General features: G+C 52.8%; 1 protein-coding gene across 1 annotated transcript in view; it reads left to right on the plus strand.

Annotated features, from left to right (window-relative positions):
* The window catches only part of SMOC2 (SPARC related modular calcium binding 2), a 167042-nt gene extending 148714 nt beyond the window's left edge, over positions 1-18328 (plus strand). Inside the window, exons 10-13 of the mRNA XM_068984929.1 lie at positions 8842-8941; positions 10737-11011; positions 14359-14396; positions 16981-18328. Of these exons, the coding sequence (XP_068841030.1) occupies positions 8842-8941; positions 10737-11011; positions 14359-14396; positions 16981-16998 (431 nt within the window). The 3' untranslated portion in view covers positions 16999-18328. The remainder of the gene's footprint in view (positions 1-8841; positions 8942-10736; positions 11012-14358; positions 14397-16980) is intronic.
* Positions 18329-20294: the final 1966 nt, after the last annotated feature.

Below are 20294 nucleotides of genomic sequence, written 5' to 3' on the forward strand. Positions count from 1 at the left end.
CCAGAGCCTGGCTGGTGGGTCGCTGGGCATCCTTGGCCGTGCCCCTCACCTCCCTCCTGTTTCCCCCACTGCACTGTGGACCATCACGCCGTTCTGCGGTTACTGTGGTTGCGTGGCCGAGTTCTCTCACACTCTGTGTGCGCCTGTCCCTCACTTTCTCCTTCCTTCCTCATCGTCCCTCTCCCCTCCCTGTCCCCCTCCCGTCCTTCCCCCCCTCCTCAGCAGGCTTTGCTGTGATGGGGGGTCTTAGCCGGCAGAAGGAAGGGAGGAAAGCCAGGGCAGGCGCAGAGCCTCTGCGGACGTGAAGGGCAGGGTGCGGACCTCTGAGCCCAGGCTCCATCTCTGCTGCAGAGACTCAGGCGCTGATTGGCGGTTAGGGAGTCGGCAGAAATCGCCTTTGATTGAACGCTCTGGGGTGGCTATGAAAACACTGGCTCACTCTTAATATTTTAAAAGTGTAGCAAAAGGAAACCTCACTTGAAATCCAGTCAAGGTCATGGGTGCTTTAAAGTATAATTTACAAGCACGTCGTAGAGCAGAGGCCTCTTTTTTACGGCGGAGATTGAAGGGCTTTTTAGGGTTTGTGGTGTGAGAACACGCAGGCCGGCTACGTGGTTGTTTAGCCCGGCTCTTTCTTCAGTTCCTCATAAAGGGTGTGAGAGGGCTGAGCTGTAGAGCAAGCCGTTGGAGGGAGATGAACCGGGAGTCTGGGAAGGAAGCTTTGTCCCCTGGAGGGGTGGCAGGAAGAAAGCACCTGGCCTCTGTCCGGACGCCCGAGTCGGCTCCAGGCCTCATGGCCTGCAGGTCACTGGGCCCAGGCCACCCACTTGCTCCTTCCTCCGGCCAGGCCGGGAGGGTGCTGGGCTGTGGGGTGAGGGGCACTGCGTCCGCGGCTGTCTTCATGCCGAGCTCCTGGGGCAGAGACCTCCCTGCACCCCTGGGTCGCCAGGATCAGCCAGGCTTCTGTCTGCTTCTGCAGCCGAGATTCCACCCGCCATTCCTCATTCATGGGAGGTCACCTTAGATCCCCCGGGCCGGGGCAGGGGCCGCTCTGGGTGGTGCCATGTACGTGCCTGCCAGGCACGTGGCCGTCATCCCTGGGGCCGCAGTAAGAACCTTGTCACTGTTACTGCGTTCCCAGCCCGAGAACACTTGCCAGTCAGCAGCCGTCCTTCCAGGGGCAGCCCTGGCTCAGCCCCCACAGGAAGGCGGCCGTGTCTCAGGGAATAGTTCAGAACTGCCTGTACCGCTGGGTGCACTGGTGGAGAGCAGGCAGTGAATAAAGAAAAGCCTGCGCCCAGAAGCGGGAAGCGGTGCTTCTGTACCCGGCACAGCATCACCGCTCTCTCCTGAGTTGTAAATAGACACACATGATTCCCCAGCACGGTGACCCCGCTTCTCTGAGAGACGCTGGGGCACTGAGCTGAGCCTGGCGGTCAGAGCCCCTCCAGAGGGCGGGCAGCACCACGTGGACCCGGCCACGTCCCCTGAGGAGCCCCCTCTCTGTCCCCACCGTGGCCCCGCGGTCTGTCTCGTCGAGTGGGGGGAGGTGCCCACACACCCTCACGTCACGTCCGGTGCTGGTGTGCAGGCTTCGAGAGAAGACGGTCACTGCTGACTCCTCCTCCGTGGCCTTCAAGAAGCTCCACGTACCCGTCTCGTGGTCAGGGATCATTCAAGCCCTAGTGCTCAGGAGAGACAGGGAGGGGAGGACAAAGCCTGTGGGTCGGGAGCCATCACCGGTGACCCTCATCCTGGGAAGGGCGTCTGCAGGTCAGGACACCACATCATGGGGACGTGTGTCCTCAAAGGCCCCCGCTTCCTGGCTCCCTGGGGACAGTCCCCAGCGTGGCAGCCGAGGAGCCAGTGCCTCCTGCAAGCGGATTCCCACCTCTGCCACCATCAGCCCCCCTCTCTCACCACCACTGCTTTATTTATAAGCTCCTGGAGGGTAAAAGCGCTGCTTGTCACAGGAGGTATGGCTCATGGCTATCACACAAATGTTGAGGACGTGCTGTTGTCCCTGAGAAGTGTAGGGGGCTTGGGGACACACACCGTCTCTCTAGTACATATCCCACTGAACTTATCAGCTGGTGCCAACTCCTGGCGCGCGTGCTGGGCTCAGCTGACCCACCCAAAGGAGAACTAGGCCACAGGCCTGAGTGCGGTGCGTCCAGCCCAAGGAGCCTTGGGCAGGAGAGCACCAGGAGGAGGGCTCTCCAAGCCCGGCTTCCTCTGACCACGTCTCCAGGAGAATAACTTCCCGGGGCCCTTAGGCGTGGACTTTAGCCAAGCTCTGATGCTCACCAGTGTATTATTGAATGTTCGGTAATCAAAGCACAGCCTCAAGCCTGAAATCCTCTTTGTTTAGAATGAAAAAGTGTGTAGAAAATATGAAAATAAATATAAAAATTTGTAAATATTAGAAAAGATGAAAAGCTAGAGCTGATACACAGGAGTAGTGATTTTGCTTTTAATCTTAAGGTTGGAAACGTCTGTGCTTTTCCTTTGGGCCTTTTGTGAGAATGAGCTTACTCCCTGTGTCCCACATAGGTGTCCTACAGTATGAACGTGCGTGTGTGTGTGTGTGTGCACACGCGTGCATTCAATCATGTCTGACTCTTTGTGACCCCATGGACTGCAGCACACCAGGCTTCTCTGTCCATGGGATTCTCCAGGCAAGAATACTGGAGTGGGTTGCCAGGCTCTCCTGCAGGGGATCTTCCTGACCCAGGGATCCAACCCAGGTCTCAAACGTTGCAGGCAGATTCTTTACCACTGAGCCCAGAAACGTATGCGGACGCGTCCTGGTTATGTCTCTCCTGCGGTGCGGGGGCCTCCTGGCTCCACGCTGCCGTCTTCCTTTTTCATGAATCCTGCTGTTTATTCATTTTTGGCTGCGCTGGGTCTTCGTCGCGGTTCGAGTTCTCATCATGGTGGCGGCGTCTCTGGCTGTAGCGCACAGGCTCAGCAGCACACAGGCTGGCTGCTCTGCCGAGGACTGCACCTCCTGGGCCGGGGATGGAGCCGTGGCCCCCGCGCCGGCAGGCAGGCTCCTAACCGCTGGACCACCAGGGAAGCCTGAACCGCCATCTCCACGTGACACTTGATGCCCAGCTGGCGGGGATGTTTATAAAGATGTGTTTTCTGTACTGTTAGCTGCAGATGCTTTTTTAAATGTGCTTTAAGAACTTTTCTGATTACTTTTGTTTAATGTTGTTGACGTTTGAACTGCATATAAAGGTAAAAATTAAGAAAAACGCACTTATTAAATTAAGGCAGGTTGTCCTGAGGTGGGAGTGTGGGGGTGGGAAGTGAGGTCAGTGAAGTTGCAGGAACTCCAGGTGTGGGGACCCATCCTGTGGACCCTGGGGCCCCAGGTGGGATGCTGGGACCCCAGGGCCTGAGATGAGCGTGCTATACATATTTGGGGCATGTCAGCGCGTGGGAAACAGCACTCCAGCTCCACGTCTAGCTGAGGAGACTAGGAAGGAGCCTGGTGTTCTGGCTGACTGGAAGCGGGGCTGTGGCTCGAGGGCGGGTGGAGGTCAGGGCAGACCTCAGAGGCTGCGCTGTCGGAAGCTGCAGAGCGGAGAGCGCAGTCCCTCACGCTCCGGGCCACGGCCTGTCCCCCTGCCGTGTCTCAGGTCTCAGGGGCCCTCCACACGGCGCCGGAGTCGGCAGACCTTCCCTTCTCTCCTCCATGGCTCTGCTGTGAGCTAAACTGTAAGGACCAGTGTCCCGCCGTTCCATCTCCCACTTCTGTGACTGGCCAGCCAAGGATGGTCTCACTCGGTGCCTCACTTTCACCTTCCCATCTGTAGGAGGAGCCTCCCTCCAGGGAACAAACCCGCTTCCTCTGCACACAGGGACGGAGGTGATGTTCTGGCTCTGGCGGACGTGGTTTGTGCAGGGAGCTCGTTGCAGCTCCCCGCTCCCTGCCAGTAACACACAGGGAGAAAGAATCGCATGATTCATCCTGTGTTTGCACTCACTTTCAGTAAAGGTAATTGAGAGAGAAATTACCAACCACGCAGCTGCTTTTATGTCCAAAATATTGTACATGAAATAAAGGGATTTAAAATCTGCAGACTGAAGGCGGGAGGAGAAGGGACGACAGAGGATGAGATGGCTGGATGGCATCACCGACTTGATGGACATGAGTTTGAGTAAACTCTGGGAGTTGGTGATGGACAGGGAGGCTTGGAGGGCTGCAGTCCATGGGGTCGCAAAGAGTCGGACGTGACTGAGCAACTGAACTGAAAATTCATGTAGGTTAGCAATTTGTAGATTGTGCTAGTCTTCAGGGAAGAGTGAGTCTAATCCACTGCAAAGAGACAGTTATCAGTGTTTGTCGCCACGTTTCTAGAGGAACAGGTGCGACTTAATCCCAGTCTCTCACAACCTTTGGAGGCAGCAGAGGGCAGCTCTCGCTTCTGACCCACACCCTGCAGGTCAAATGTGTTCATGTCACTCTGGGAAATCGCACAATACGAGACTTCCCTGAAAATTTGTGTGATAAATTCTTAAAAGTTTGGGAGAAGGCAGACTTCCAAAACTGGAGGAGTTAAACTGTTAGCAGGGAAGTAGTTGCTTGCAGTGGGATGAACGCACATGCAGGCACACACAGCTCCCCAGAGGGTTCCACACAGCTCCCCAGAGGGATGCACACAGCTCCTCAGAGGGGCGCACAGCTCCCCAGAGGGTTCCACACAGCTCCTCAGAGGGGCACACAGCTCCCCAGAGGGACGCACACAGTTCCCCAGAGGCACGCACAGCTCCCCAGAGGGGTGCACAGCTCCCCAGAGGGATGCATACAGCTCCTCAGAGGGGCGCACACAGCTCCCCAGAGGGTTCCACACAGCTCCCCAGAGAGACCCACACAGCTCTCCCCAGAGGGGTGCACAGCTCCCCAGAGGCGCACACAGCTCCCCAGAGGGGCACACATAGCTCCCCAGAGGGTTCCACACAGCTCCCCAGAGGGACCCACACAGCTCTCCCCAGAGGGGTGCACAGCTCCCCAGAGGGACCCACACAGCTCCCCAGAGGTGCACACAGCTCCCCAGAGGGGCGCACAGCTCCCCAGAGGCGCGCACAGCTCCCCAGAGGGGCGCACATAGCTCCCCAGAGGGTTCCACACAGCTCCCCAGAGGGACCCACACAGCTCTCCCCAGAGGCACACACAGCTCCCCAGAGGCACACACAGCACCCCAGAGGCGCGCACCGCTCCCCAGAGGCGCGCACCGCTCCCCAGAGGCGCGCACCGCTCCCCAGAGGTGCACACAGCTCCCCAGAGGCGCGCACCGCTCCCCAGAGGGGCCTGAAAACCAGAGAGAGGGTTCTTACTTCCTCTTCATGTTATTCCTCACCCATGTCAGTTTTATAGACATTTGAAATGATAAACCAGCAGATGAAGCTTTAAGCCTACTCGGTGCTAGATGCTTTAAAGCCCGACTGATGGTGGTCACTGTCCCCTGACCCTTCACCCCGTCTTGTCACCCGGTCAGCAGTGGACCCTCAGCCCCGCTTTCCCTGACCCGCAGGCCCCAGGCCTCACCTGCTGGGCGACGTGCAGGCCTCAGTTGGGCATCGGTGTGGCTGACACGGTCCAACGCTGTGTACTGTGTACAGCACCATCCACGGAGGCCGTCGCCACCCCGCCTTCCCTCTCTCGGTGTTGGCTTTCCTTTTGAGGGCGATCCTGAGTGTGCTGGGTCGCAGGAGAGAAGCAGATGCCGGTTACCACGTGGAGTGGAGTTTCCCAACGTGGTTGAGGTCTCAGCCCCGAAAATGTTTCCATCTGTATTTGCAAGAAAAAGGGAAAAGACGAAACAGTCAAGTTGCTGAAGTCAGTAATTTCTACACCAAAAATGTCTATTTTAAAAAATAAAGATGTCTCATAGGGCAGAACACATGCATTTTAAGAGTTAACAAGTCAAATAGTTTTTAAGGCATCAGCTATGAACCAGGTTCCCTGGGGCCACACGGCGCCTGGTGTCTGGAGAGCAGCAGCCAGCCGGCTCGCTGCTGAGGAGCTCGCTAGGCCCAGGGACTGAGGCTGGGACAGGGCCACCCGCTCACGCGGGTCAGGCCGGGATTAGAACCCGAGTGTCTGCACAGGACTCTGACAGGATGCCAAGTATTTTCCTTGGATTTCACAGATAAGTGAAATCAACTGAGCATTTCCAAGCCAAGCAGGATGCTGGATTTTGCCTTGAATGTGTAAATAAATGGTTGCAGCCTTTCTGCTTCCAACTTGGAGAAGGGCCGTCTGGTCCCCCCGCCCCACCACACACAAGCGTCTCTTTACCGGGCTGCCAGGTCTCCGTGGAAGGCCCTGCTGCGCAGCTGTCCCTGCCCTGAGCCCCCCGACCCGAGCCCTCTGGGCCTGCCCCACGTCCTGCGGGTGGACACAAATATACTCTGGGTCCCGTCTCGGAGCCCGCCGGCCGCGGTTTCCCTAGCACGAGGTTTACGGGTGCTGGGGGCTGTGCCAGGCCCTGCGGGCAGAAGGAGGGAAGGTGAGCTGCCGCAGGGGAGGCCGGGCCCCCTCGGGTGGGCACCTGGTGTCTCCTGGTGAGCGACCCACTGAGCTGGCCCGGGGCTCGGGAGGCTGCTGGCCACGGCCTGTGGTCTGCAGGCAGGACGCAGAGCTCTGTGGTGGTTGCTGCTGCCCGCGCCCAAGGGGCCGAGCGTGAGGGAGGCTAGGGGCTGCTCTGGGCTTCCTGGGAAACCCAGTGGCCAGGGGCCTGGCTCCCTCTGTCCCCCAGCTCTGAGGCTCCTCGGGAGGCCCAGGCCATGGCCCAGTACTGCTGGCACTTCTCATATAACCAGAAGCCACTTCTTAATCGTGCGCGCTCTGATTTTTTTCCTTTGGATTTCTTCTCATTTTTACAAACACTGTGGAGGATGAGCAGGCCTGGGGCTCCTGTGTTCCCAGGAGGAGGCGTCCTCCCAGGAGAGCTGGGGAAGCCCAGGGGGTGCGGTGCAGGCAGGAGGTGAAGGCGGTCCTTGCCCCCTCTCCATCCTCGGTCTGTCAGCCTTCGATGCTGCCTGACCCCGACGTATGGTCGTCGTCGTCCAGTTGCTACGTAGCGTCCGACTCTGCAACCCCGTGGACTGCAGCACGCTAGGCTTCCCTGTCCTTTACCGTCTCCCGGAGCTCGCTCACACTCATGTCCACTGAGTCAGCACCATCCAACCATCTCATCCTCTGTGTGGGGATTATTTTCCCAGGATGCTGGCCACAGCGGGTGCTGCCCCGGCCCTATTTGGTCTCACGCGTATTCAGAAGTGGTACAGCCATTTCTGTTTCATGAGGGGTTGTCCTGGAGCCAGCAGCCGCAGGTCCCAGAGTGTGAGGCCCTGGGTCTGTCTCCCTGTCACGCCAGGTGAGGGCTTGGACCCGGGTGCCGGGTCTGCTGGATCTGAGGGTTGCTCGCCCCTGAGCTCCAGGCCTCCGTCCAGGTCTGAACACGGGCTATTGGAGGAAGCTCAGCACTGCCCGTCCTGGAGCGGGCGAAGTCCTCACGTCAGATGACCGTCCCAGACACGCCGTGCCAAGGGCGCTGCCTGTCCTAGAGTGGGCGAAGTCCCCACGTCAGATGACCGTCCCAGACACGCCGTGCCGAGGGCGTTGCCCGTCCTGGAGCGGGCGAAGTCCCCACGTCAGATGACCGTCCCAGACACGCCGTGCCGAGGGCGCTGCCGGTCCTGGAGCGGTTGATGACCTCGTCAGATGACCGTCTCAGACACACTGTGCTGAGGGCGCTGCCCGTCCTGGAGCGGGCAACCAGCTGCAAGTCGGCTGCTTCCTCCCCAGGGAACGCTTAATGTTGTTTCATTTTTCCCTTGAAAAGTAGCGTTTTCCCTGGGGGTTTCCCCTACAGATCACAATCTGCTTTGCTAATTGTATTCATACGGGACAACACAGCTCTTTTTCACCCTCCCTTGACCCTTAGGGATTCGCATCTGTTCTCTGATACGTGTATTTAACGAAGTGGAAACCAGTGTAAATGGATTCCTGCTACAGGCAATTAACATGTGCTTGAATAATAATAACAGAAACTCACGTGTCAAAAGGAAGTTTGTAAAACCCCAGCTCTCCGCCTGTGTAAACACACGGGTCCTGAGAGGCTTGGTTGCCGCACGCCGCACTGCCATCGGATCCGTGTGGAGGATCCCTCCTGCTTCTCGGAGTCCAGGAGAGACGTGCCCAGCTGCCTCTCTTCATCCCGAAACACAGAGGGTGCAGGCGCTTAGGGACAGTTCAGTGGCCTCTTGTAGGAGAAGACTGCAGTGGAATGTCAAGCTTCAGGTGAGCTCCGCAGAATTACTCCAAGGCCACGGGCCGCCTTCTGTCTCAGCTTCATCTGACCAGATGCCAGCGTGTCCTGCCCCACTCGTGTGAGCCTGGGGTGGTTCCCAGCCTCGGGGCTTCCTACAGAACGGGGGCAGTGATGCCACCCGCCTGGGGCTGCCGCTCTGGGGACCAGTGAGATGATAATGCCCAGGAATCTGTTAGCGTCACGAAATAATTCAAGAAATCTTAGAGACTGTAGTTTTCAGAAGCTGGGGTTTAAAATCAACATGTGTGGGCTGCAGGTGTTCGGATGAGCTCACTGATACAATATGCCTGAGAGCCAGGTTTCTGAGTCTTAACCCAGCCCTTCTTTCTGCTGCAGGGAGCTCCACTGTGCTCTGTGAGTTCTGGGAAGCGAATGTGCCTGACAGCCAGGTTTCTGAGTCTTAACCCAGCCCTTCTTTCCGCTACAGGGAACTCCGCTGTGCTCTGTGAGTTCTGGGAAGCGTGAAACGATGTCTGTGCTTGGTCTTTTTCAGGTTGTCCTGGTGCCAAAAAGAGCGAGTTTCTGACGAGCGTGCTGGACGCGCTGTCCACGGACATGGTCCACGCGGTCTCTGATCCCTCCTCCCCCGGCAGGTGCGCTGCCCCTGACCTCAGAGCAGGGGCTAGGATGGAGCCTGGTGGTCAATGGACTCGTGGAGCCTGGAGGGCAGAGTCCAGCCACTGGAGTCTCGGGGCTCGGCTTAGCGGGCACAGCCCAGAGCGGAGCAGACCCGTCCCCAAGCGTGAGGTCCTCGCCCGTGTGTGCAGGAGGTCTGCTTAGCGGGTCTTCCTGTAATGCGATCAGTCCCATGAGGATGTTGCTGGCGTGGGACCAGGCCGAGGCCCTGGGGTTTCCCCAGGTTCCATCAGGCGGGGGGTGCAGACGCTGGGTAGGGGAGACGGGGGCGTGGGAGAACCCAGCCCAGAGGGCTCCCTGCTTCAGAATGAATGCTGTTTCAGAGCTAGTGACTGGATTTTATAAATACTTTCAATTAAATTGTTTGATTAAAAATTCTCAAAATAGGATTTTTTTACTAAAATATGTATGATGTAACATTTGCCTCTCAGCCCTTCCCAGGGCTGCGATTCAGGGGTGTTAATTGTATTAACACTGTTCAGAGTCTGACTTCTGAACCTTGGGGGACTTGCCCTGAGCGCCTGGTGGACACGCTTGGTTCTGGGGCTGAGGCTTTGAGCTCCACTTCCTGAGACGCTGTCGAGTCCCCGAAGCTGACCTGCGTCTGTGGACGACTGTCGGCCCACAGGAGGGTCGTGTCCAGTGTTTAATGGACGGGGTTTCTCAAGCATCGGCTCTCCCCTGTTAATTAGCGATCATCAGTCTCTTTATCTTAAAGCACAGTTTTCTGATGGGGAATCTCACTGTCTGTATTTTCTCAGAGCACTGACCTTCCTCCCCTCCTCCCCAAACCTTGATGATTCCAGCCCCTCCAGCTGATCTAAGATTTCTGGTCCCTCGGCTCAAAGTCCTCCTCTCTCTGCCTCTGCTTAAGAGTCAGAATGGAGAAGAATACAGGGCAGGGCTATGAACCCAGTAGAAAGTTAAATTGTACGGAACCACCCAAAGTTCAAATTGACATCTTATATTTTCAGAAAGATTGCTCTTCTCTGTAAGACTACAGTTGAAAGCAGTAAATGAATTTCCATCCTAGAAGGTCCTCTGAGAGTCTGAGAAACGGTCAGCAGTCTCAGAAAGCCCTAATACCCGGGAACGTCTGGTGTCTGACTCCCTCCTGACGCTCATGGGAACAGAGATTGACAGCAGGCCAAGGAAGCAAGGACCAGGCTTAGCACCTGCCGGCATCTTCCGCTTAGTGAGAAACCCCGTCGTAACATCGGGGTTTCCAAGAGCAGCCTTAAACGCAGAACTTCTGGAAGCGTTTTTAACTTAAATCTTAAAATACCAAACTTTCTTTTTCAGTCCAGGGTAAGATGTCAGCTTACCACTTTAGGACACGTGTGAATTTTCACCTTTTAGTTTACCTGTGACATCAACAGCCTGCCCAGGAACACAGAGGAGCAGAAGGCCTCAGGGTGCCGGCAGTGGGGATGGCCGTCCTGTGACCGGAGTGGTGGTCCACGGGCTTGGTCCCCGAGACCTGCCAACGCCCGCTGTGCGACCGGCCTGTCCAAACTCACTGTGCCATTTCTAGTTTGAAACCAGGTTCAAAATGTTTGCCTGATCTCCTTTTCTAAGTTATTTTTTTAAATCATTATTATATTGAAGGGTAAAGCCAGGCAGCCTTATGCCTTAGGAAGGAGAGGGCGACAAGCAGGTTCCTCCATCGGGGAAAGTCAGAGCTGGGTGGGGGTGCCTTTCTGGACAAACCAGGACTGGGGCAGGGGTCCTGACCACCCACGTGTCTTCCAGGCTCTCGGAACCTGACCCCAGCCACACGCTGGAGGAGCGAGTGGTCCACTGGTATTTCAAACTGCTGGATAAAAACAACAGCGGGGACATCGGCAAAAAGGAAATCAAGCCCTTCAAGAGATTTCTTCGGAAGAAGTCCAAACCCAAGAAATGCGTGAAGAAGTTTGTGGAGTACTGCGACGTGAATAACGACAAGTCCATCTCCCTGCAAGAGCTGCTGGGCTGCCTGGGCGCGGCCAGAGAGGAGGCCAGGGCGGACACGAGGAAGCGCCACAGTAAGCCCTTCTCCCCACTTTCAGCCACTCCCGCCCACTCTCCACGCCTCTGCTGAGAGTTAGAGAAACGGTCCCAACAGCCTGAGGGTGGAGGCAAGTGTGATGCGCTGCCTTACTGTAGGTCCCCTGCCCGTGGAGACGCTGGCAGATGGTCGGGGGGTGGTCAGAGGGGAGCCGGTGTGGAAAGGGGAGAGCTCAGAGGTGTCTGGAGACGCGTCTTAACTCTTCTGTCCTCGGGAGGGGAGGGGAGCCTGCCCTCCCCAAGTGGCCGCCTTCTGATGCTGAAGAGCGAACTGGGGACCCCTGGGAGCCACTTGGGGCCCCCAGGCATGGCCCTCGACCAAACCTTCCGCCTGATTATTAGCAGCTCAATAATTCCTGTTTCCAAACAGTCATTTCCGTGGTTGAAACAGAGCTTCAGCTGTGCTGCCAGCTGGGCGAGTCTCCTCCCGGAACCCGAGCGCGGTTCCGAGGCGCTGGACCACCACCCTGGTCCCTGGGGCCGGTGGGGTCCACGGGGCCTCTCCCAGCGCTGCTGTCTTACGATCCCATCTTCCTGTTGCCGAACTTGCAGCACATTTGAAGCGCAAAGCAGGCCTGAGAGCTGAGTCTGGAGCATCAGTAGATGGTGGTCTGCACGCTGCCCTGTATTTGTAGTTCAGCTGGGACGGGAAAGCCCTGGACCCGGTGGTGGTGGTTTCGTCGCTAAGCCAGGTCCGACTCTTGCGACCCCGTGGACTGTAGCCTGCCAGGCTCCTCTGTCCATGGGATTCTCCAGGCAAGAATACTGCAGTGGGTTGCCAGTGCTTTCTCCAGGGGGTCTTCCTGACCCAGGAATCAAACCCAGGTCTTCTGCCTTGCAGGCAGATTCTTTACTGACTCAGCTATGAGGAAAGATGGCCCCTGACCTCCCCCAAATAAACTAATGTGGTAAAAACGACAATTTGTTTAAAAATGAGCATTGGCGATTTGGATAAAAAGTTAGCTGATTTTGCAGCTCTTTTTTTTTTTGCTGAATTTCTCTTAGTTTTTTCCTATTGTTAGTTTTTTTCAATTTTATTATTGTTTACTTTTTCCTATTCTGTGTCATTTGAAATAGGGAAAAGTCAAAGAAACATAAATATTCAAGAGGGATTATTTCTAAAAACCCAAATTGTTACCAGTTTCTTTTTTTTTTTTTTGCTCTCTACTTAAAAATGCGTTTTTTAATTCTAAAAAATATGAGAAATCAAATAAAGAACATAAATAACATGTGATCTTTTATTTTGAGACAAAAATCAGACCAGATCTACAGCTTTCCAGACACTATTTCTGTTCATGTATACATACAGTCCATGGGGTCATGACTTAGCGACTGAACCACGACAAATATGTACGTATTTATGCACTATGATTTTCACTACAAAGTGGGATCATAATATATAAATACTTAATCACATTTATTTTTACTTTAAGCAATTAAACAAGATTTTGCATTTAAATTTTTGCAACTAAGACATTATTGGGAGCATGATCTCAATTTTTGCTATTACAAAAAATGCAGAAATGAAAAAATATCCTGAAAAGTATTGAGAAAAGATAGAACATAGAATAAATATTTTCCAAGGGTTCAGGAAAAATTCACAAAAGATGACATTATGTCTTCATGGTCCTCTAAAATGATAATTGTACAGAAAATCAGCAATTAGGAAATGCTCATTTTGGACCAAATCATGTTTTTCGCCCAAGTTGCCATGCTGGCTACATTCTCTCGGGCATATTGCCTCACAGTCACATCATCATGTGTGGTGCCACCTGGAAGTGATCAGTACCGTCTGATGCCATGACAGCACCCTCCCGCCCGACCACCCATCGCTAAGCTTCACATTGGGAGCTGGGAGGTACACGGTGCTTTTCTCACTGAAAACTGTTTTCATTGGTGTGGCACAGCTTCATGTTTATTTTAATGATGCACACTCTGTTTCATTCAAATTAATTAGCAGCTTATTTTTTGCCCTTTATGTGTTTTAAAAAACTCCTTCATGGAGTTTTTCCCTACTGTCTTGAGAGGAATATTTCACCCAGGGTCATTCATGAAATTTATATTCTTTTCATCTATAGAGCAAAGTTCTAGACACGTAGAAATGTTAACTTTTCTTGCCGTAACTTACCTTTGGTCTGTGGCTGCCTCCCATGATCGGTGGACTATTTACCAGGAAAGGAACCAAGAAAACTCTGGCAATTGTTGACAGCCCAGTTGGTTAGAATAGATTCAAAGTATCTACTTAATATTCTCTCAAGTTGGCCCAATGGCCCAACGCCTGCTTTCTCTATAGAGTCGTCATCTCAGGCCAAACACAGTGGAGAGCGGCAACAGCCGTGATCCAGATCCTTAAATCGTTCAAACCTGCAGGTGAAGGAAGCAGTCCGTTTAGCTGCTACTCACTCAGTATTTTGGCGATTTGTTGAATACATTTGTGTTTCAACTGATCATGCTCTGTTTCTGTTTGCTTGAATATGACAAGAGAAGAGGTTTGAACCTGGAATAATTTTGCTCTTTAGTTTATTAATTGAATGAATGGACATTGACAACTAATCAGGTGTTTGGGGTTAGGGGTGCTGTCTTCCACCTACTGATTTATTCCAAAGATATTTATCCAGTGCTCCCTGCTCAAAGCATTGGCAAAATCACAGTAAATGAGACAGGCAAAAGTCATGTACTTCTAGAGCTTACATTTTAGCGTGGAAACAAGAAATGGAATAAATAGGAACAATCCACTGTAATGGGTGGTGCTTGCTAAGAAGGTGGTGGGGGGAGACTGGAGTTCCAGGCAGAGGTTTCAGGCAGGAGAGTGTCTCCACAGGTGGGGTCCCAGGTCCCTGTCCTGAGAGAGGCTCAAGCAGGATTTGGTGGAGCCAAGCAGGATTTGGAAATAGTTATTTTGAGCCAAGCCAGTTAAATGATTCTCGTGACTTAAATATAAGACCCAAAGCTTTCATAGCGGCGGCATTCTGTGCTGGACTACCCGGTGCCAGGATCGCCTCTCCCTGCTGGAGCTTGAGAAACTGAGCAAGGCGCTCTCCACAGCGAGTGGACACGCCTGTGGAATTTGGGGCAAAATGGAACAGTCTTCTGAGGTTGGTCTAGAGTGTCTGAATTGGTGGAAATTGTTTATATACTGGCTTTTATGACCCATTATTATGCTCCGTGCTGAGCATGCGTGTAAAGCCTGTTTTCTCAAAGTTTGCTCGAGGACGACTCTTTCCTGAAGTGGTGTGGCTCTCTTCCTGAAAGAGTCTACTTAACCTCTTACTAATGGAGTGTGTTTGGTTTCTAATCTCTCTCTCTCTCTTTTTCCCCCTGCTAGCCCCTAGAGGTAATGCTGAAAGCGCTTCTAATAGGCAGGTGAGTATGTTTACACTGAAGCCGTCATAACTTGCTGCTTTAGTTGCAGGCAATACCAACTGAAGTTCTGTCCATTTGGCGAGTGAAGCGCCTCCCAAGAAAGAAGGAAATGCAGACCCTCGTTTTTCACCAAGCGCCGCCTCCGCGGGGACTCTCAGCCTCTTGTGCTCAGAAACACAGGCGCTGCCTCGGCCTGAAATAAGCTCTGTTCCAGGCAGAGCCTCGCTCCTGAGCTTTTTCCCTGGAAAAGGAATCCGGAGCAGTCTCCCCAGCTCTTTCTAAGGTGTTTATCGCCACAAACAGTGATCCTCGGTGAGGCCCTGAGGACCCGCCTGCGAGGCCTCAGAGAGCCTGGCAAGATTCTGTCAGAAATCTCCAACTTGCTGAATTATCAACTTCAAGGTTTTTGCCCTAATTATTTATTTTTACTACTTGAAATTTCAATTATTTGTTATTTTGAGAAGATTTCCGAGTCCCCCTGTTTTGTGGGAATATGTGTGTGTGTATAACAGTTCTCCAGGATTTGCATCGGTAATTTATTTCTTATATTTGATGAAGGAGACTGCAGGGACAGGGGACCTTCGCTTTTCACCAAGCATCACCTCCGAGGGGACTCGAAGCGTCGTGTGTGCACACAACCGCCCTCTGCTCTTCCGAGGCTGGGTCTCTATCTGCAGTTAGAGGAGATGACCGTGTCATCCCAGCCACAGCCCTCTCGAGCCTAGAGTCTCTTCCGGAGGGTAAACATGAGCGGCTCCTCGCTCCTCCCTCGAAGCCAGGGCCACGCCCTCCTTTCTCCAGGCCGCTCACCAATTTGCTGTGCATTTTGTCTTCACCTCTTTGATGTCAGGCCTCCGTTTCCTGAGACAAGCCCCCGTTTTTGTTGTGGGTTTGAAATGGAGACCTCTAGCGCACACCTAGGATGTAACTTAAAACCATTTCATTAGGAAAGATGTGTGATAGGGTTGGTCTTCTTCGTTGAGCAAGTGTTTATGGTTTCAACTTTTTAAATCCCAGCACAAATCACTTGTGCTTTAGAACAGGGCTGGTCTGAAAGCAATTACCTGGCTGAGTTCCCAAGACTTCCACACGACTTTTTTTTCCTAAGATAACAACGGTGACGGGCACACATGCGCTGCCTCAGTCTGAAATAAACTCTGTTCCAGGCACAAGCCTCACTCCTGAGCCTTTTCCCTGGAAAAGGAATCTGGAGCAGCCTCCCCAGCTCTTTCTATGGTGTTTATCACTGCAAACCGTGATCCTGGGTGAGGCCCTGCTGCAGCTGGCATTTATTAAAGCGATTGAAGACCATGCAGGCTTCTTGAAGGAATCAGGAGTCTAACCACCAAAGTCTTTCACTGTATGGATAACCAAACACAAGAAGAGGAAATAAAGGGCATCTCAGAGGATACATGAAGCCCATATTTAATAAAAAAACAAAAAGTGACCTGCTTTTCCGGGTGTCTTCTGCAGTTTCCATAACAATCCCTCAGTGATCGGCACCCTACCATCCAGTGACGTGGATGTAGGTTAAAACATTAGTGCCGCTTGTCCTCCAGCAAATCTGATCAGTTTTATTCTCTGATTAAACGTGGTGATGGCTTATCTTTCTCCACAACTAATTAAAATAGAGTGTCTTGTTTACTTAATGTGGGAGATGCCGTATCTCTTCTTGCCGCCTGTTCATATATTTAGCAGGAGGGTAAAGCCAACCCAGAAGTCTCCTCAAAACTTAAATAGAACTGACTTGTATTGGCTGGAATGGGTCTATGTGGAAAAATAAGCCAAGAAGGCTGCACATTGCTTCTCCTTTTCATTCTTCATGATTTTTAATTCTGCACTCGAGTGCAGAATTCCAGGAACTTAGTAAGCAAACTTTTCAGTTGCGTTTCTTCTTAGAAATGGAATAATGAATGGAAAGGATGAAAAGAAAATTGTCAAAAAGCAGCCTTGCCTTTACAAAATCTGAAGCATAAATTAGATTGTTAAAAATACGTTTGCATGATAACTGCGTGGTGATTGCAGATTCTGCAGAATGTTTAATATAGTGAAGCTGCTTATAGTATGTGAAAGAAATGCTAATTTCCTCAACTGATATATTTTTTTCTTATATTTCTGAACATTGAATGAAAGAAATGTGCTAGAAGTTAAGAAGTGCCCAAAATTCCTTTATTTTTTTAAGTTAATTCTTGTATCCCAAGTGGGGCTTCCCTGGTGGGTCAGTCAGCAGTGAAGAATCTGCCTGCCAGGGCAGGAAACGTAGGTCCGACTCCTGGGTCAGGAAGGTGCTCTGGAGAAGGGAACGGCAGCCCGCTCCAGCGCTCTCGCCTGGGAAATCCCACGGAGGAGCCGGGTGGGCTACAGTCCGTAGAGCCACAGAAGGGTCGGACACGACTGAGCAACTAGTAGCTACAGCGACCCAAGCGAAGGACGGCCTCTTTTCACTGCTGTGTAAAATGTTGCTTTTCCCTTTGTTCTTATCAGCTGGATTTATTTTATTCCTGGAAGGCAAGCCTTCATTTTCAGAAATGAGTGCTTCAAAAGTCTGAATACATCTCTTTTCTTGTCTTTTTTTTTTTTTCAGCCAAGAAAGCAAGGATGAATGACTCCACGGCAGGTCCTAGACACATGGCCAACTCCCTCACCAAAAAGCAATTAAAAAAACCAAAACAAACACATAGTATTTGCACTTTGTACTTTTAACTGTAAATTCACTTTGTAGAACTGAGATATTTAAATAGACGGCTTTAATCTGTGAAAATGGAAGGGCTGGCTTCAGAAAATTAATCACATACAATGTATGTGTCCTTCTTTGACCTTCAAAACCTGTAGCTGGTGGAGATGTATTTTGAGTGGATTTAAGCTTAGCTTCTTCATCCCACATGTGTTAACCGACAGAAGCCTTGGCCGAGGTGCCCTGGCTCCACCCTGTGCCTCCTCCTGACGGGCGCCGTCACTAGCAGCCTCGCCAGGTTAGCTTTGCCAGGGACCTACTGTCCTGGCGGCATCGCTGACTCTATGCTGGAAGCTCCACGGCTCCGTAGACGTGTGTAGTCGACTGCTGACCCCGTCCTGGGTTTGTTCGCTTCTTGGGATTTTGTGTTAGCTTGTTGGTTTTCCTTCCCGAGTTCCTGCTCATGCAGTGAGTTATCCAGCCACTGGCGCAGTCTTTACCGATAGTGCCCTGGTAGAAGAGGAGATATTTCAAACATTTCTTGATATGCCTGCTTTTCCATTGTGAGCTTCTGTTTGAGTTTTGCTTTGGGCTCGGATTATCCACGCTGTAAATGCTAGAGAATTCTGCCTGCCTTCCTGAGGCAGCGTGGAGGGGCCCAACGTTCAGAAAAGTAAATTTAATCACGATCTGACCCAGCCAGCCAAACATGCTTGTCAGCCTTCTTCTCTTACGCCTGGCCCCTGTCCACCCATCCATGGTCTACACCGGGGCCCCCGGGAAGGGAAAGCTGCCGCCTGAGCAAGTTCCTTAGAGAAGGCGTGGCCAGGCGAGGCTGTGCCCGGCGCTGGTCCTGGCAGCTGGGGCAAAGACCTGTGGGTGCCCGCTTCCCTTCTTTTCTGGAGGCGTCCAGGCCTCGAGGACTGGCCACTGGGAAATTCACCCAAGTGGGGCTGGACAGGGGTGGGGGGCAGCGGGGCTGGGCCTCAGGGGAGCTGGCTGCCCCCGTCAGGGCTGGAGCCCCGCCTCCGTGCTGTGCCCACGGGCTCCGTGGAGTGGAGTGCAGTGACGGACTGACGCTGCCTCAGCTCAAGATTTAGGTCTGGAAAAAAATCTTCTTGTCCCCAGATTCCCCAACACACAGCCTGTCGATCTGTCTCGACAATTTTCATGAAGACGTTTCCTGCAGTGTCTCGCGGGAGAGTCAAAGGGGAAACTTGGAGCCTCAAAACCAGCCCCCGTGTGTCACCATTGTTTAAGAAACAGTTATGATCCTAACTTTATTGGATAATCTTTTATATTTCTGAACTTTGAATTTAATCATTTTTCTTAGATTGAAATAAAATATGCTATCAAAACCTTAGTCAGTCTCTTGCTTCATTCTAAAGGTGTCTACTGTCAGGAGGCAAGACAGGGATGCTGGGCTGGGGGGAGGTGGACCCTGGTGCTGCCCCTCTGGCCATGGGACTCGGGGTAAGAGCCTTTGGGGGCTTCAGCCTCCTGCTCTTAAACAAGATGACAAGCGGCGACGTGCACCCTGGTGAAGGCACAGGTGTCCACGTGTGAAGGGTGCAGGCTGGGGCAAAGGGCACACGTGTGCATCCTCGTGATGGGAAGCAGCCCTCCACTCACGAGGAACTGAGGCCTTCCTGTGCCGCCGGACGCTGGGAGGGCCACAGCAGAGGCGGAAGTGCTCTTGTCTCGGTTAAAGCTGATGCTGCTCACACACAGCTCCAGAAACCCTGGCGGATTTTGGGCCCAGCCCCAGTCTCCCGTCCTTGGCTAGACTCTCTACGTCTCTCACTGCAGTGGGGCTGCTTCCCTCGGTTTTGCTGAGATGTAACTGACACACAGGGCTGTGAAGGGTAAGATACATGGCATGATGATACCCTTCCATATGCCATGAAATGACTGTCATAGTAAGTTGAGAGCATCCAGTCTCTCACGTAGCTACCAAAAAAGGTTGCTTTTTCGCCCTAGTGATGAAAACTTTCAGGATCTACTTTCTGAGTAGTTTTCAAATACCCCAGTCGGCTGCGCTGACTGGCCCATCACGGTGTGGTCCGCACAGCAGCCTCTTGGCTGGCCATACTTCCTCTAGGACCCTCTCTTCCCTCCCAGTAACTCTCCCCTCAGCTGCACTGTTTCTTTCTCTGCTCAGAAAAGTGTCGTCTTCGTAAAACTCAACCTTAGCATGTCAATTATGCAATCAAGATGCTACTGGAAAGGAGGTAAGAGGAAGCTGCCAGGAAGCACGCCTTGATGGGGTGGGGTTTGGACTGGTTCTGGAGCAGGTACGAGAGGACGAGTGTCCAAGGAGGCTTAGAGCCTGGACAAAGGCAGGGAGGCTGGAGAGACGACAGAGCCGTGGAGGCAGTGGCCCAACACGCCGGGGCTGGAGCAGGTGGTTCTTATTGCTAGCTATTAAGACTCTAAATGAGAAGCAGAACCTGACTCCCTTCCGTACCTGGCGCAGCTGACCTAGTGGCAGATGCCTCCCTCCCCCAAGGCCCTCCCCTCCTTCTCATGTTGGAAACTCTCCTGCCTCCTTGTCCAAAATCTCCGAGTGGGGGCTTATCTAGAAGTGCACTGACCAACTCATGAGTCACCCCCATGAAAGTCACAACCGGAATTTTCTAAAGTTATCAAGACGGAAGGTGTCAGCTCTTTTGTAACCCATGTGCAGCAATGACTGACATCATCAGAAGCTGCCAAGTGGACACCAGGTGATGTGAGCAACAGAGCCGGCCGGAGAGAAAGTGAGGGGGAGAAGTAAGAGGCCCGTGGGCGGCGGTGACGGTGGCGGTGAAAACGGTGCTAAGGAGAAGGATGACGGTGCTGCTGTGGCGAGGATAATGGTGATGGTGGTGGTTAGGATGGTGGTGATCAGGGTGATCTGGGTGATGGTGGTGATAGTGATGATGGTGAAGGTGGTGATGGTGGTTGTTATGGTGGTGATGGTGGTGATGGTGGTTTTTATGATGGTGATGGTGGTGATGGTGGTGGTTATGGTGGTGATCAGGGTGATCGTGATGGTGATGATGGTCACGGGGATGATGGTGCTGATGGTGGCGGTGATCATGGTGATGGTGGTGGTTATGATGATGGTGATCAGGGTGATTGTGACGGCGATGGTGGTGATGGTGATGATGGTGAAGGTGGTGATGGCGGTTGTTATGATGGTGATGGTGGTGATGGTGACGGTGATGGTGGTCACGAGGATG

Source organism: Capricornis sumatraensis, chromosome 13, assembly GCF_032405125.1.
Source record: "Capricornis sumatraensis isolate serow.1 chromosome 13, serow.2, whole genome shotgun sequence".
NCBI classification, from domain to species: domain Eukaryota; kingdom Metazoa; phylum Chordata; class Mammalia; order Artiodactyla; family Bovidae; genus Capricornis; species Capricornis sumatraensis.